Source organism: Chiloscyllium plagiosum, unplaced genomic scaffold (assembly GCF_037043375.1).
Source record: "Chiloscyllium plagiosum isolate Xiang-an unplaced genomic scaffold, Cpla_swu_hap1 HiC_scaffold_26, whole genome shotgun sequence".
NCBI classification, from domain to species: domain Eukaryota; kingdom Metazoa; phylum Chordata; class Chondrichthyes; order Orectolobiformes; family Hemiscylliidae; genus Chiloscyllium; species Chiloscyllium plagiosum.
Genome location: NW_028270164.1, coordinates 19487495 through 19504422, shown reverse-complemented (window position 1 = coordinate 19504422; position 16928 = coordinate 19487495). Strand labels below are relative to the sequence as shown.

The 16928-nt window shown below is 39.7% G+C and overlaps 2 protein-coding genes across 3 annotated transcripts in view; one reads left to right on the top strand and one right to left on the bottom strand.

The window, feature by feature from the left end:
• The window catches only part of LOC122563132 (acidic mammalian chitinase-like), a 50094-nt gene that overhangs the window by 5162 nt on the left and 28004 nt on the right, over positions 1-16928 (bottom strand). For both annotated transcript variants that reach the window (XM_087973540.1, XM_043716583.2), the window contains 7 exons: positions 14879-15086; positions 10424-10480; positions 9013-9178; positions 5626-5750; positions 3080-3203; positions 2785-2967; positions 1239-1355 (listed from right to left, as the gene is read on the bottom strand). In XM_087973540.1, the coding sequence (XP_087829666.1) occupies positions 1239-1355; positions 2785-2967; positions 3080-3203; positions 5626-5750; positions 9013-9178; positions 10424-10480; positions 14879-15086 (980 nt within the window). The remainder of the gene's footprint in view (positions 1-1238; positions 1356-2784; positions 2968-3079; positions 3204-5625; positions 5751-9012; positions 9179-10423; positions 10481-14878; positions 15087-16928) is intronic.
• Positions 1-16928, top strand: part of LOC122563131 (uncharacterized) — a 91436-nt gene that overhangs the window by 51640 nt on the left and 22868 nt on the right. The gene's annotated exons all lie outside the window — the stretch shown is intronic.

Sequence of the window (16928 nt, the reverse complement as noted above, 5' to 3'; positions counted from 1 at the left end):
TTTTCAGGTTGAATTCCACTTATTGCTGTGGTCATGAGTTTTTTTTTGTGTAATTCACAAATTGCAGGCTCCCTGCAATTAAGTCCAAATCATTCATGTACACTGCAATCAGCAGGAGTTCCAGCAGCGAGTCTTGTGGACCCCCACTGGAAACAAACTTGCAGTCACAGAAATATCTCTCTATTATCGCCCTTTACTTGCTGCTTCTCAGCCAATTTTGGATCCAACATTGTCATTTTGCCTTGGATTTGATGGGCTTTTTCTTTCTTCACCAGTCTGCCCTGAGGGATCGTGTGGAAAGTTAACATTTCAGTTCCGCTGACCTTTCCTCAGAACTGGCATTCAAAACGTTAACTCTGATTTCTCTTCACAGATGCTGCCAGACCTGCTGAGCTTTTCCAGCAGTTTCTGGTTTTGTTTCTGATTTACAGCATCCACAGTTTTTTTCAGTTCTTTTTGGACCGTATCAGAAGTCTTGCTAAAGTCCATGTAGATCACATCAAATGCATCACCTTCATCAATGTTCCTGTTTAATTTCTCAAATTTGTCAAAAGTGGCCCATTGCTTAAATCCAAGCTGACTATCCCTGATTAATCTGTGTATGCCCAAGTGTAAATATATTCTATACCTTGGAATTTGTACTATTACGTTCTCACCATTGAGGTTGAACTGACTGGCTTGTAATTTCTTGATCTATGCTTTCCTTTTTTAAAATAAATTGACAACTTTGTAGTCCTTAGCTCCTCTGAAACCTCACCTGTGGCCAGGGTGTCTCCCTCAATAGACTGGGATGCTGAGCCTACAGATTTATCCACTTTTAAAGCTGCTAACATTGCTAATTTTCCTTTATGCTAATTTCTTCTAACATTTCACAGTCTTCCAACATGATGTCTGTACCTATGTTGTCCTTTTCTATTGTAAGATCAGTGCAAAGTATTCATTGAGAATTGTGCCCATGTATTCTGGGTCCCACACAGATTACCTCTAATGGTTCCAAATGGGTCCTACATTTTCCCTCGTTATTCTCTTACTCTTTACATACATTTTTAAAAATCCTTTGGATTTTCCTTAATTGTACCTGCTAATGCTTTCTCATAAACTCTCTCTACTTTCCTGCTAGCTGTTTAATTAAAACTATATCTATGCCAACTGTAAAACTAACTGTGTACACTGTAAACAGGTGGATTTAAGATGTACAATTGCTTAAATGCAGCAGAAAATGACTGTAAGATACATACTTTTTTCTCAAAACTCTTCAAGTTATCATAAGTAACCCACTCATCATCTTTATATGCATATGGAACCTCCTGCTCCTCCATCCACTCTTCGTTGGCGCCTTTCAAGAAGTCACATATCTGTTAACAAAAATGTGTACAGTTTACAACTGAGGCACAAGTACGTTATGGGAACTTATACTCTTCTGTGCCATCCTGAAGCTGCAAAGCACAAATTATATTCTGTTGAAAATGGAAGATTGAGAAATGATCTAATCAAAGTGTTCAAGATGTTACAATGATTTGTTAAAGGAGATAATCTCTGGATTTGAAATTCTCTTTGTCTTCCACAGTTTCTAAACTTTCAACTTTTTGACACCACCCTCTTCTATCATTTTGAGGTCTGAAGCTCACATTTGCTTATGGTAAAATCCATTTTCCATGCTCCTGCCTCTTCACTTACTGTATCAAAATTCTCTTCTGTCTATATTGATTACAATCTTTCCATCATTAGCAAATTTGAAAACAAAAATGACTTCTAACCCATTGCCTAAGTCATTAATAAATACAATGGCTAACTAAGACCCCAAAACACCACCAGACAAATCATATCAATTAGATTACAAATAGTGAAGTTTAGTAACTGATTACAAATTTAGTGCCATTAATCCGTTTCACAAGGATGTTTCCATTTATACTTGTTGTGAGTATGTTCACTGAACTAGGAAGTTGGTTTGCAGATGATGGGTTAGACTCAATTACTGATAACGTTCCATTGTTTCCATATGGAAGTAAAGGAGCAACACTGAACTGACATCTGCTCCTACCCTGCAATGGATGAAATTCAGAGAATGCAAAGGGCAGGTAGGAGGAAAAGAATAGAGGATGAAGGGGCAAATCTTTAGCTTATGTACTCAACGGATTTCATTTAAACAACTTGCTTACAAATGAAAGTCATTGTGCAACTGACGAATAGATTGATTTGAAATTGAGGGAGAAATATGATTTTATCTACTCATTGTTTAACTAATTTTAACCCAGGCACTTCCTCTGGATTATAGTATATCTTCTTACTCTAATTGACAAAAACATTGAATGCAATTATGGTAAATGCATAACACTTCTGTTAAGGCTTCATTATTTGGTAGTTAAATAATTGTTTGGTGGTGCAAATCTTGATAGAAATTTTCTATTTAAGCTGGAAATTCCAGTATTTATTGTTGTTCCCTTTGAAGTTTGATATTCTTGCAATTCTATCCTGAGTAGTGCAAAATGAAACAAAGTGACAGCAAGTTCCTTTTTACAACAATGTTAATATTTCGCGATGATCGTGGTAAAGATATCTCTGTGGTAGATGGCATGATTCTGGTAACTAAAGATGCTGATTTTTTTTTAATCTGTGGGCTGTTGCAAAGTCAGGGCATGGTAATACAACAGACTTCTGTTGTAATCAGAGTTGCAGTAGCTTTAATTTTCATGATTTATATGAGGGGCGCTAAAGTTTCTTCCTGTGAATGTTATGATGCAAGATGTTGACATAATTTTTTAAATATAAAATTTTAAACCGTACCTCATAGTAGGCCCAAATGCCAGCTGCTTTAGTACAGTTCCCAGGTGATGCAGGACCACATGCTGCAGCACCAGGTTTGTTCTCAGCTGAACAGAGTGTAAAGGTACGGCCATAAGTTGGAAATCCAACCAACAGTTTTTCTGCAGGGACACCATTTTCTTTCCAGTAGTTTGTAGCAAACTCCTACAAGGAAGAAATATTATTTGAACTAACATTTTAAATTTGCATTAATGATTCAAATGAACGTGAGAAAAATTAAAAACGTAGAAATGATTCTCTTAATTTTTATACATACAACGTTAAAGTATTTATCGTCATAATAATCAGTAGAACTTCTGTACAGAGGGCTATTTGGTCCAATTTTAACATCCCATGGTCCATGGAATTCATATGTCATCACACCGATAAAATCTAGGGGCCTATATAAAACAAAAATAAGATGTTGGGGCTGGTACTCAAGGACGTATTGCTGCATACATTGACCCAACCAGTGATGAAGAATAGCAATGATTATCTTCCTGCTGTCTCTAAATCTGTAATTTATTTATTATGCTTCATAGCTTATACATTATCAAATGAGAATTGTAAGGAACAGGAAAAGGCCAGTTACTCATCAACAATTTTTGAAGAAGAGTCAAATTGGACTCAGCGTTAACTTTGTTTTTTTCCTCCATAGATGCTGGCACACTTGCTGAGTTTCTTTGGCACTACGGGCTGGATATTTCTTTTGTTTTTTGATAAAGTTTGGGTTGCATTGGGTTTTTGGGAGGGTTTGTCCCCATAAGGCTCAGTGAATTTTCTTGCCTTGTCTTTCCAATGCCTCATTAATTGCCAAAAACGTTGTTCTCAAATGGAGTCTCTCAGATGATTTCTGCCCCATCTTACTACACATTGTTCCTGTAAAAACTTGCTGTTTAGCCAAAAACCACCAAAAGATCAGCAAGCCTTGGGCCTGGGCTCATGGTGCACATGGACCAGCACTGTTGAGCTGCCCTGCATGATTCCTCATATTTGCCCCAGACATGGCAGACAGGGAAATCAACTACTAGTTTGTGTGTAGGGTTGTGGAGGTCCTGTTGGTTGGATAGTGCCAATGCAGGACTTCTCCTCCCTCAAGATCAGCAGTCGCTGCTCCAACACCAGACTGTGCCACGAGTGATTGACACCTGGGTCAGTGCAGTATCAGCTGCCTGGAGAAATGCAGAGTAATATAGGGAGGGGGCCAATGTCCTTTTCCTCTCTGCTGAGGTAAATACCACCATCTCTCAGATACCTCATATTCACTCTATCTCTGCTACTGTACTCACTTCCCACCAAATCTCACGCTGTATCACTCTCAGTATTGTTTGTAACATCCTGCCTTAGCCTCTGTCACCTCCTGAAAACCATGAACACTACATATCCTCTACACTTCCTACTCACCAACTTGGGACACTTTCTCACCTGCACCAATAGGAACAGCTGTGCCACTTACTTACATCTCATGTAATTCCTCTCTTTCTCTCTCTTTCTCATGCCAGGAGGAAGGCAACTCCAACAGGGCAGAAAGAGTCAAGAGAAGTTGGTGGGCTGCCTGGCATTCGGTTTTTCACTCCTTGTGAGAACAGGATCCTGACTCTGAATACCCAGGCAAGCCCTGAACTGGTATCAGAGATTGATCTTGACTTATGGTGCCAGGCGTTGCTGAATGGAAGCTATCCCCCTAGACTTGACTGAGGCTTGCTGGCAACTAAAGCCAACTTACTGAATTTGTATCCGTGCCAAACAGCAAGACAAAGTGACAGTAATGTCAGCCTGGTATCTCTGGCTGAGGGGGCAAAGTGAAAAGAGGCAAGGTGAGGCTTGAGTATCCAGTAGACACCGAGCAAGTGAGCTTGCTAGAGCAAGCAAAGGGCCCAAAGGTGCAGTCTAGTCCTGTCCATGAGCTGGGTTTGTGTTTCTGAACACACATTGTCTTTGCTACAGCATTATAAACACAGTTGCCAGTGCAGCTTTGACGTGTTAAAGTGTCCTTTAAGTGGATCCGAGTTGTGCCAAGAGGGTGCTTAAAGCCTGGCACATGTTGGATGCTAATTTCTGTGGATGTGACGTACATGTGGCCAATGCCCTGGAGCATGCCTTGAAGTGTTGATGCCCAGTGTCCAACATGAAGGTCCCTTGCCGCAAGCAGAGAGCCAGGGACCCACTTTGATTTTCTATTGAGTTTTCCCCTTGTCAGGCTTGTTTGGTAAGATGGGAGTTTGAATATTAATGAGGCAAGTTGGGCTGTTAACAAGGCATTTAACAAGCATTACTGACTGTCAGTTGGCAAATTGCCACTGCCTTGCAAGAATCTCTCAACATAGCTTGTGAAAAGCATAAAGGATGATGTGTGTGCACCCAACAAGATGTACCCTGGCCACACTTGCCTGATTCTGCCACATGACTCTCCACAACCCACAGCCTCCGCCTCCTATAAGGTTCTACGTTGCGTTTTTGTTTCAGTACACTCACCAAGTTTTGTTGTTTGTCAAAATCAAACCCTATACTCCTGGCTTCTGGTTATAAATTTCGATATCATCCTTCGTTAAAACTGAATCCAGTTGTTCCTTAAACCTATTTATTCTGCTGTTTAGTGCCCAGTGCTAGAATATTTAATCTACAACACACCCTAGCCCTTTGGTTCAGAAGTTTTATCATGTATCTGACTTTTGAAAGGTTCTATTCAGTACAGTAGAAATATTGCACTTATTCAATGTCTTGGTTGTTATTGTCAGGAATGTGGTTACTAAATTTAGAGTACGATGAAATGCAAACTGCATCAGTTGGAAAATGTACGTCACATAAATAGCTTGTACATACTCTGAAATCTTTTCTATTTCATAGCCTGCTTGAATGTTTCTTAAGCCAGATGCCACTGCAGCTGAAAGCAGCAATCTCGGTTTGTTACTTTCACTGGATTCCTTCTTGAACTCTTCAAGAGTTTCCTGTATGTTAACATATAATGCATTTGATGAAAAGCTTATCACAATGGAATATTGGATATTATATTTTTCAAATGTATTGCATTTTCAGCATATTTCAACACCTTCTGTTCACTGAAATATGTCATCCTGAGGCAGTAGAAGACGGCTGCTGATCTTTCAGGCAACTTTCAAACAGATGTTTATGCTTAGATGCAGGATGAGGACAAGGGTTTTCAATGTTGATCCCCCGATGGGGAAAAGTGCCTCGTCTCAGAAGAGCATTCTTTCGTATTTTCATTACTGACGTTTGGAATTACAGCATCTTCCAATCATCTAAACTCCAGGGAATGCAAGAAATGTTTCTATAATCTGATTTTATAATTAATCTGTTATGTCCTGGTATGATTCTGGTCAATTTAGATTGTGTCCCAACCATCTGTGTGACCCAGACTTTGGAGAAGGGATGTATCACTTGTATTTAAAACCCTTGGTATAAAGATTGATACTTCATTAGCCTTTTTGATTTTGTTCCCACTTGTCCACTAGCTTTTGGTGATTGGTGAAATAAAAGGGGAAGCGAAGAGGACAAGAGAATAAATGGCCCAAAATGAAATGAGATAAAAGGGGTAGAAAGAGAAGAAAGGGTAAACTTGTAGAAGGCAATGGGTAGAGTGAGAGAGTAGAGGAGTCCTATGGGAAGGGAGTGCGGTAATTTGAAATGAGATTGGTCAGATTCCAGGGATTCCTTTATTTGGGGGGAAGTGTATGACTGCACTGGCAATTATACTGTTTCATGGTTGGGTATTGGGAAGGCTGTAGCAAATGCTTTGCAGGAGAAGGTAGGTTAACTATTTAAATGGCAGCCAGAGAATGGACTATGGTTTGAAATTCTCAGTCACTATAAAATCACTGTGGAAAACGTATCTATGGTATGCAATTGCAGGAAAGTACACAATTGATGAATCATTATGGGCCTTTAAATATAAAGTCAAATCTTGGCACAATTTGGGATAGAACCGGAATGTCCAGGTGTCAAGTGAATTTAGATGTGAGCGCAATATCTGAAATGAAAGTGTGCTTTAACATAAAACACATTTACAAATTTTGAATAATGCATTTTAAAGGGCTTATCAACACCATAGGCAAAGATAACGCTATTAAAAAAAATTACATGACCCTTGCCTATCATAGCGTTATAGAGCGCAGAAACAGACCCTTCTGTCCAATTGTCCATGCCAATCAGATATCCTAAACCGATCTCGTCCCATTTGCCAGCATTTGGCCCATATCCCTCTAAACCCGTTCCTGTCTATATACCCATCCAGATGCCTTTTAATTGTTGTTGTTGTTGTACTAGCCTCCACTGCTTTCTCTGGCAGCTTGACTGTATGTCCAATCTGTACCATATTTGCATAAATCACATTGGCCTGGATTTATGCCTCAGGAGCAAAGTTTATTCTGTGGCAGGGGCATAAATGTTGCAACTTTGGAGAACTCAATGGATTTCCTCAATATCTTGCAGAATTTGGTTACAGGGTTGATTTAAATTTTTGTGGGGTTCTGGCCTGTTGACACACTTCAGTTGGGTTAACGAAATGGGTAAATGCAGTGGTACAGTCTGACAGATCTGGTCAGGAGGAGTTTTATAATCACAGGTGTGTGTGTGATGGGGAACATGTGGAATCAGAGAAATCCTAGGCAGTGGCTGTTTAATTAGGTAGAATGTCGTGTCTGGAGAAAACTTCCCCGCTCCGCCCCCAAGCAGAAACTATTATGGCACTTAACTTGTAGATTCTGCACATCTTGCTTTATTAAAGTTGCTGAATTCCCCATGTCTCGGAGACTCAGCTACTTTGAAAAATCTATTAGAATGAAGGTATGTACCTTGCATTTAAAAGCAAAGCTGTATCCTTGTATCATTTCTAGTAAAAGCAGGCTTGAGCTGAATCAAATCCCTTGATAGAATTCTTTCGTCTTAACCTCTGACATGCTGTAAATCATCTATTTTTGTGAGTTAAGATTTGAATTCTTGTTGCCAAATCAAGATGGCAGCAGACTAGCAGTGTTGCATCTGAGCTCCTAGCCCAGGTCTCATCCACTTCCATCTGCTTTCTTTTTAAATTTTCTCCGTGGGCGGCATGGTAGCACAGTGGTTAGCACTGTTGCCTCACAGCGCCAGAGACCCGGGTTCATTTCCCGCCTCAGGCAACTGACTGTGTGGAGTTTGCACGTTCACCCCGTGTCTGCATGGGTTTCCTCCGGGTGCTCCGGTTTCCTCCCACAGTCCAAAGATGTGCAGGTCAGGTGAATTGGCCATGCTAAATTGCGCGTAGTGTTAGTTAAGGGGTAAATGTAGGGGTATGGGTGGGTTGCGCTTTGGCGGGTTGGTGTGGACTTGTTGGGCCGAAGGGCCTGTTTCCACATTGTAATGTAATCATACTTTTGCTCTCTTTCATTTTTCCTTTTCTTTTCCACTTTAAAAGCCTTTTTGGTGCCTTGAGAAGAGCAAAGCTGGGCCTAGCCTTCTGAGCATGTACAGCAATGGCAGTAAGAGTTGTCTGCTTGGGGAGAGGCGTTATGCAGCTCATGATGGCAGCGAGTGTGGGCCCAGTGGTGACAGATACTGCCAGAGTGTAGTGACATTAATGTTGATGGGCCCACCAGTGCAGGACTCAAGACAGTGTCAGTGGCACTGCTTTCGAGATGGCAGTGACAGCAGAGAAGCCCTTGCAGTTGGCGGCGAAGGTGGCATCAGTGATCTGCGTCAGAATCAGGATTTTGGCCCAATTCGGTACTTTGACAGATCGGTGGGACTGGTGGTTGCATTGGCAGCGGCGTGGTAGGCCCAATGTGGTAAATCTGGAACGCAGTAACGGTGACTTCTGGAATGGACTGTGATACAAGGATGTGTTGATGGACTGGAACCTGTTCTGGAAACCGCCCCCCTATTTCGAGCAGAGCACAAACAGGGTGAAAGAACTCTGTTTTTAATTATATTCTAGTTATATCTTAATATCTTCTGTAACTCAAAATGGTGCCAGAGCATGGCTACATTTTACACTTTTCACTATTTATTTGTTACATACAAGTGACAATACATCATTCAATTCAAGTCAAATATAACTGTTAAATGTGGACACTTCTTATTAGTGATTTTTCTCATTACGAAGTTGATGATAAGTCTTTTTGTTATATAATATATGATCTATATTTAATTTTTAAAACATAGTTGCACAGATTGAATCCCCTGATAACTCATGATTTAAGGTATAATGTAACTCACCTGAACCAACAAAGTAAAGCGCTGTTTGTCCTGGTATGGGCTTCTATTAAATGCTGGATACTCCCAATGTAGATCTAAACCATCAAAATCTTTTTGTCGTAGGAATTCTATAACAGATTTAATGAATATTAGACGAGTATCTTTGCTGGAAGCCATGGCAGTGAACCTGAAAGATATAAAGGCATAAGAAACAGAATTAAGTGTTGACAACATTCCATTGGGCCTGCATTGCACTTTGGTAAGATCATGCTGAACATCTTCATCTACTAACTTTCGTGCCGTATTTCTCAATGTCCCTAAATTCGCTTTGTACCAAAAGTTCTATCAATCTCAATTGTGAGTAATCTCATTGGAATGTCCACAGCTCTCTGGAGTAGAGAATTCAGAAGATCCACAAAATACAGTGAAGAAATTTCTCTTCAAATCTTTTTAAAATTGTTGATTCTGTTCTGAGATGACTATGAAATTGATCCATCGCAGAAGGGGGGCATTCAGTCTATCTTGTCCAGGCTGACCCAAAGATACCTAAATGCCCTTTCCAATCCCATCTTCCTGCACATGGACCATGACCCTACAGCTGACAGAACTTAAAATGCAGATCCAGGTCTTTTTAAAAAGAACCGCTGCCTCTACCACCAACACAGGTTGTGAATTCCAGACACCTACCATCCTCTGTGTAAAGGGTTTTCCTCACACTCCTCTAATCCTTCTGCCATTTAGCTTGAGTCTATGACCTTTCTTTTCGAACTCCATGCCAAAGGAAACAGGTTCCTCATGTCTACTGTATCTCTACGCATCCCAATTTTGTTTACTTCCATCATGTCACCCCTCAGCCTTCTCTGTTCAAAGGAAAACAACTCCAACCTCTCCAAACTCTCTTCATAGCCACAATTTTACAGTCCAGGCAACATTCTAGTAAATCTTCTCTGCCCTCTCTCCAGAGCAATTACATCTTTCCTGTAATATGGTGAGCAGAACTGCACACAATACACAGTTGTGGCCTCACCAGCATCTTATGCAATTCTAGACTCTCCAGCTGGAAAAATATTCTCTCAGTTTCTAACTTGTCAAGTTTTCTCAAAAATTTTGTGCACTGCTAAACAACATCTCTCATTCCTTTAAATTTCAGAGAACTCTAAAATAATGTATTAAGATAAACACTCGTGAACTGAATCGATACAACATCCTGATTCCATTGGCTTAAGAATGTTTTTCTTAAAGTGTACTGGCAGCAATGCAGTTAACAGGTCAAAGAAAAGCATTGAAATATTTTTAGAAATCACCAGTAGACATGGACTCTCATCTTCTGGTATGAAGTTTCACATATTTCTGTATTTCTCATTTCATTAACACACTAGAAATAACATGATTTGTATAATGGTAGAAAATTGCTGCTGAGAAAAAAACGTACTTTTCAGTTCCAAAATTCCAGCCTCCGACAGATAAGAGTGTTTTCAAGTTTGGGTTCCTGTGAAAATCAGAAGCGATGATAATTAATTTTAAAAGAATATAAAGCCCATTCTGTAATAAAGTATTCTTTCTAAAAATAGGATAAAAGAATCATAGAGTCATATAGCAAGGAAACGGACCCTTTGGTCCATGTTGACTATAATCTCAAGCTAAACTAGTCCTACCTGCCTGCACTTGGCCCATATCTGTCCAAACATTTCTTTCTTGTACTTATCTAAATGTTGATTTTGAGTATAAAAGAACTAAAAATAAATCAAAATAAAAATTTTATACTACTGAAATGTAACAAATATAAGAAATCTGGAAGTAAATCTAAAAATAAGCCTGAAACTCAGGAGCAGCTGCAAAATCCATGCTACTCTTAGTCTACTATTACCATATTTTATTTTATTTCATCCTAAGTGATTGTCTGCCATGTTTGATTGATTATTTTAACTGAAGAGTTTTAGTTGACAGAATGGTGTAATTGTAATGTCACTACACTAGTCATAGAGACATCGAAATGTACAGCACTGAAACAGATCCTTCTGTCCAACTTGTCCATGTCGACAAATATCCTAACCTAATCTAGTCCCATTTACCAACACTTGGCCCATATCCGTTTAAAATCTTCCTATTCATGTAACCATCTAGATGCCTTTTAAATGTTATAATTGCACCAGCCTCCACCAATTCCTCTGACAGCTCACTCCATATGTGCACGACCCTCTGCGTGAAAAAGTTGCCCATTAGGTCCATTTTAATATTCTCCCCTTTCACCTTAAACCTTTGTTCTCTAGTTCTGGACTCCTCCACCCCAGGGAAAAAAAACCTTGTCTTTTTACCCTATCCATGCCTCTCATGATTTTATAAACCTCTATAAGGTCACCCTTCAGCCTACGATGCTCCAGGGAAAACAGCCCAGCCTATTCAGCCTCTCCCTACAGCTCAAATCCTCCAATCCTGGCAACATCCTTGTAAATCTTTTCTGAACCCTTTCAATTTTCACAACATCCTTCCGATAGGAGGGAGACCAGAATTGCACACATTAGTCTGAATCTTTTGATTACTAATGCTGTGACGATTGAGATTACTGGGGTCAAATACCGCCATGGCAGCTGATAGAATTTAAATTCAATTGACTAAGCAAAATCTGAAATTAAAAGTTACTTTCAATAATGCTGACTATTAAACTACCATCATTGTTTAAAAACCCATCACTTTCACTAAAACCTTCAGGAAAGAAAATCTGCCATGCTGACCTGGTCTGGTCTATATGTGACTCCAGAGTCCCGCAGTAATGTGTTTGACTCTTTATTACCTTCAGAACTGGCACAGTAAGCTGTCTGTGTGCAAAAATATGGAATACTGCCTTCTCACTGGGGGATTAGGGAGATGGGAACATCTTGCTAGTTTACTGGCAGAATTTATTCCTGCAATGTAGCATGAAAATGTTGGTTGCACATTTGAATAAGTTGGCATACATCAGAGTTCCTTAATGAGGCATGGCAATACCATCCTTGGGAAGATTCCATGCCACACTGTTTATTGGCATAACACGAGGCTTCATTGTGATGGATGTAAGAACACAGGAATACTTTCAGCAAAATTTGTTCTCGTTTTGGCAGCATCTGCTCAAGTATCTGACATGAAGATTGCCATAGCTGGACACTTTCTGATCTTGAATCGACTATGAAGACAATGCTATCCTGTGCTGTTATCATTGGCCTGGATCAGCTGCTGGAGCAGAACTTGAGCTTAGAGGACTAAGTGATAATCCCATTCTGGTCACTGTCAAGGTCAAATCTGCCCTGAATATTAAAGCAAGTAGTTCATTTCGAGGTGCAGCCAGGAATCTCCCCATTCTCGATCTATAAATGCAACCAGATGTAACTGTTGTAATATTTTCCAGTGCATACGTCTTCAAGAGCCATCCAAGATGAGAAGAGTGAAAGTGGCTCGGCAGTTTCCACTATCATTGACTTTCCTGAGATGCAGGCACTGTCAGCTGCAGCAATGTTGCTTTGATAACAGCTGTCTCTGACTTGTATAGTTCCTCAAATGATGAAGCTTACAGTACATTGATGTTTAAAATACATATGACCATCATTGCTAAATCTTGGAGATCTGTGACAGATATCCTGGGAGTTGCCACTGCTTCCTCATACTGGAGAATTGTCCTGTCAAGGTCCTTGGGCCAGACAGACTACTACGAGACAATAGGCTCTAAACGTGACATCTTTTTGACACCTCAGACTGATGAACTACAAAGATAGAGCAAGGCAAACATTTCCAACAGGTCCATTTTATATCTTCTGGTCTTGACTTCCCTGAAAAATCTGAAATCTAGAATTTCCCTCGGAAGATGTGTGAATTATTATTGTTTATGTATCCACACTCGATGGTTGTGGGTAAGTGTAATAATATGTGTGGGCCAGGCCCTGGCACAATCTGTACCAATTAATTTAGGATCAGTGTTGTCTACTCGAAAGTACAATGCCTTGGCTGCAGATTCAATGTCATAGTTCAAGGATCATTCATAGTTCATGTCTGAAAGGACTGTTCATTTGTTTCATCACTGTTCAACAGCAAAAAGCAAGATCCTCACCAACTTTTATAGATACACCTTAGAAAGTATTCTATCTGATGCATCACAACTTGGTATGTTAACTGCTCTGCCCAGGACCATATGAAACTACAGAAAGTTGTGGACACAGCCCAAATCATCACACAAACCAACCTTACATCCATTTGACTCTGTCTACACTTCTCGTTGACACGGAGAGTCAGCCAACATCATCAAAGTCCACTCCCACCCCAGTTATAATCCTGTAACAACTGAAGTAGTGTTTGGCTGGACATTAAATACAGTTCTGGCAGCAAGAATGCAAGAAGATCCCAGCAGTGATGAGTGCTTCTGTCTGTCCCACCACATAACTGTCCAAAAGCCCTGTTGCCTACTTAATGAGGTGAAGCGAGAAGGTTGTGTGAGAAAGGTCACGAGGAGCCATGGTGGATCAGACACTTTGGATCTCACTTAACAAAATACTCAGTGAATTTTTCTCTCTGTTTCTCTGTCTCCAAATGCTGCTAGATCTGCAGGATATTTCTAGAATTCTGTGTTGAATTTATTTAAACAAAAACAAATCAGGCTCAAAGAAAGATCTGATTGAGAGCAATAATTACAACTTTTTCTAAATTAGCAGCACCCAATACAGTGAAGCTGAGAGATTAAAATTAAAATGTATAATACAACATTTAGTTTGGATAAAGACCATGCTCTAATTGAGTAGTTTTTAAGTTGTGGAAAAAAATTGTAATTTATTTCTGTGCGAGTTGAAATTAGTGCATAGTTGGATTATTAGAGTCAAAAAGTGTGTGGTGCAGGAAAAGCACAGCCGGTCAAGCACCATCCGAGGAGCAGGAGAATTGACATTTTGAGCATAAGCTCTTCATCAGGAATGTGGGAGAGGCCCAAGGGAGAGATAAATGGGAGGGGTGGAGCTTAGGGGGAAGATGCAAAGAATGCGATAGGTAGATGGAGGTGGGAGCGAAGGTGATAGTTCAGAGAGGAGGGTGGAGCGAATAGATGAGAAGGAAGATGGACAGGGTAGGACAGTTCAAGAGGGCGGTGCTGATTTGGAGGGTTGGATCTTGGATAAGGTTGGGGGAGGGGAGATGAGGAAAAGGATTTGAATGTCCTTGGAGAGTGGAAGGGGGAATTGAAGTGTTTGGCCAAGTGAGGGTTGTTGAGTGCGTATGTTTCAGAGATGTTCTCCGAAACGTTTATCAAGTTGGCATCCTGTCTCCCCAATGTAGAGGACTCCATAATGGGAGCAACGGACACAGTAGATGACACGTGTGGAGGTGCAGGAAAATCTCTGCTGCACGTGGAAGGATCCTTTGGGGAGGTGTGGGTGCAGGTTTTACACTTCCTACGGTGGCATTCCCAGCTACCTTCCCCCTCGCCCCACCCCCCTCCCATTTATCTCTCAGCCCCCTTGGAACTCCCCCATATTCCTGATGAAGAGCTTATGCTCAAACGTCGAATCTTCTGCTTCTTGGATGTTGCCTGACCAGCTGTGCTTTTCCAGCACCACACTTTTTGACTCTGACCTCCAGCATCTGTAGTCTTCACTTTCTCATAGCTGGATTATCACAATGGCTGTTATAATTAGATTTCTAAGAAGTAATTTCTTTCTTTTATTTTAGATCCATTTCTGTACAGTGCAATAAATCTCAAGCAAATTTTATTTTAAACTGGTGGTATTTACATGCATTGTTTTCCAAAACTGATTTCCCATTTTGAAGAGTGTGATTTCATTATTGTGATAATATTTTGTGAAGAACCTTTATGATGGAAAACAAAATTGTTTAGAAAAGCACTTCAGAGATATTTGAAACAAAATAAACTTACCTCTTTTTAAGATTGTTAAATGAGATGTAAAGATCTTCATCGTCATTTTCCTGGGCAACGATTTGATGGTTATTGCCAATAACAGCAAAAGCAAAAATGAGATGGGTACATAACCTGGGGTTAATGTCTTCTGGTAAGAACTTACAGTCTCCTCTTTTATGGGCCCAGTTTGTGTAGTAACAAACCAGTTTATAGTCCTTGCCTGAAGCTGTGTTAGAAAATGTTATTAGTTGCTTGGTTCTATAATTAGAATTTACATTTCAAAAAGATAACTTGGAGGTAGAAACACTTGAAGTGAAAATGACACCTTTAAAGATGAAAAAAGAGCTTTATGTCATGTCTATATAGAATGACTTGAATTTATATGGCACATTCCAAAGCACCTTATAGCCAATGAAGTACTTTTAAAGTGTAGTCACTGTTATGATGTCAGAAACATGGCCATTAATTTTCAAAGCAAAACACAACATACAATGATTAGAAACAAAACAGAAATTGCTGGAAAAAATCAACAGGATTTGTGGACAGAAAGGTTCCAGTAACCCTTCTTCAGAGCTGATTTTAGTGAGAAGAAGTTGCTATATATGCTGAAAATGGGATGGGGGAAATGAGGAGCGAAGAATAAGCGATAGGTGGAGACGGAGCTCAGAGAGAGAATAAAACAGTTGGCTAGATAAAGGAACAGATAAAGGTCAATCTTGGAGAATCAATAGCTACTAATGGCGATCATTGGCTGACAATATTGTTTGTGGTGGCAGCCGATGTGATGACAAGGTCTGGTGTGTACATTTGGTGTAAGGACATGGGAGAAGGTGCAATGACCAGCTTTTTTTGTGATGGTAGTTGAAGGGTAAATATTAGCTTGGAGACTGTGAATAACTTCTTGGACTGCTTCAAATTAGTATCTTGGGATCTTTTTTGTCTCTTATATGGTGCGATTTTATTACCACATGGTTTGGGTTCAGGACAGACAGATTGAGGTGATGACAAGGTCAAGACTTGTCTTCAGCCTTGGGCCTCTTTATAACACTGTTTATTATATATTAAGGCTAAAAATGACAATAAACAGTAATCAGAAATGTCCTAAGCTCTAATTTCACTGTTGGAATACTGTCCCATAAACGCCTAGTGCCTTATGCTAATTGATCACTCCACATGCTTCTCTGCATCAGTTTCTATCTTGTTATCTGATTCCACCCACATTGTGCTGTTTATATCCACTGAGGTGCATCTCTATGACGTAATCACAAGGTTGCTCCAGGATCATAAAACCAACAATATCCACTTGAAAAGACAGAGTGGGCCTCAAGTGAATGTCTCATCCAAAAGGTGTCACCTCTGATAATGTAGCACTCCCTTGGTACTGCATGGTGGTGTCAGGATGTATTGATACGTGAATCCTTAACTGAGCCACAATTACCAATGTAGATTCCCTGTTAGCTGCAGTGATGGGGGATGCAATTAACAGCCCTGTTTTAAAACAGTGTAGGCAAGGAGTTTCTGTTTGACCCAAACGTATATCTTTGGATGTGTCTGATTTTAAACAGAAAATGCCATGGCAAACAACTAGTGTTAGATTAACAGGTCATCCTAAAATGATACATTTTAATGTATTATTCATTGGTGATATTAGTCATCTTTAAATCAGTATGGCATAGATGGAATGATGACATTAGCAAAACAACTGTGATCTTAGAGATAGCATAACTTATATGCTTGAATAGTATGAGAATGCAAGTACATATATTCCACCAATCTAATTTTCTATTATTGTGACTTTATTCCCAATATTGAAAAATGAAATAATATTTAAACCAAATTTTTTCCATGATGTTAGTGACGTTATGTTATGATGTATTTATTTCCAGCATTGTAATGTGTGTTGATTGCCTTGCCTTCCCAAACATATACAGTTTGCTCAGAAATCAAAAACAAATATTGAAAGAATTTACTGTCCAACTGATTTTGTCAGACTGTATTGATATTACTTATTAAATAATCTTTTGTAATACAAAATACCACTACAAATGTCAGTGTATGTCATGTGTAA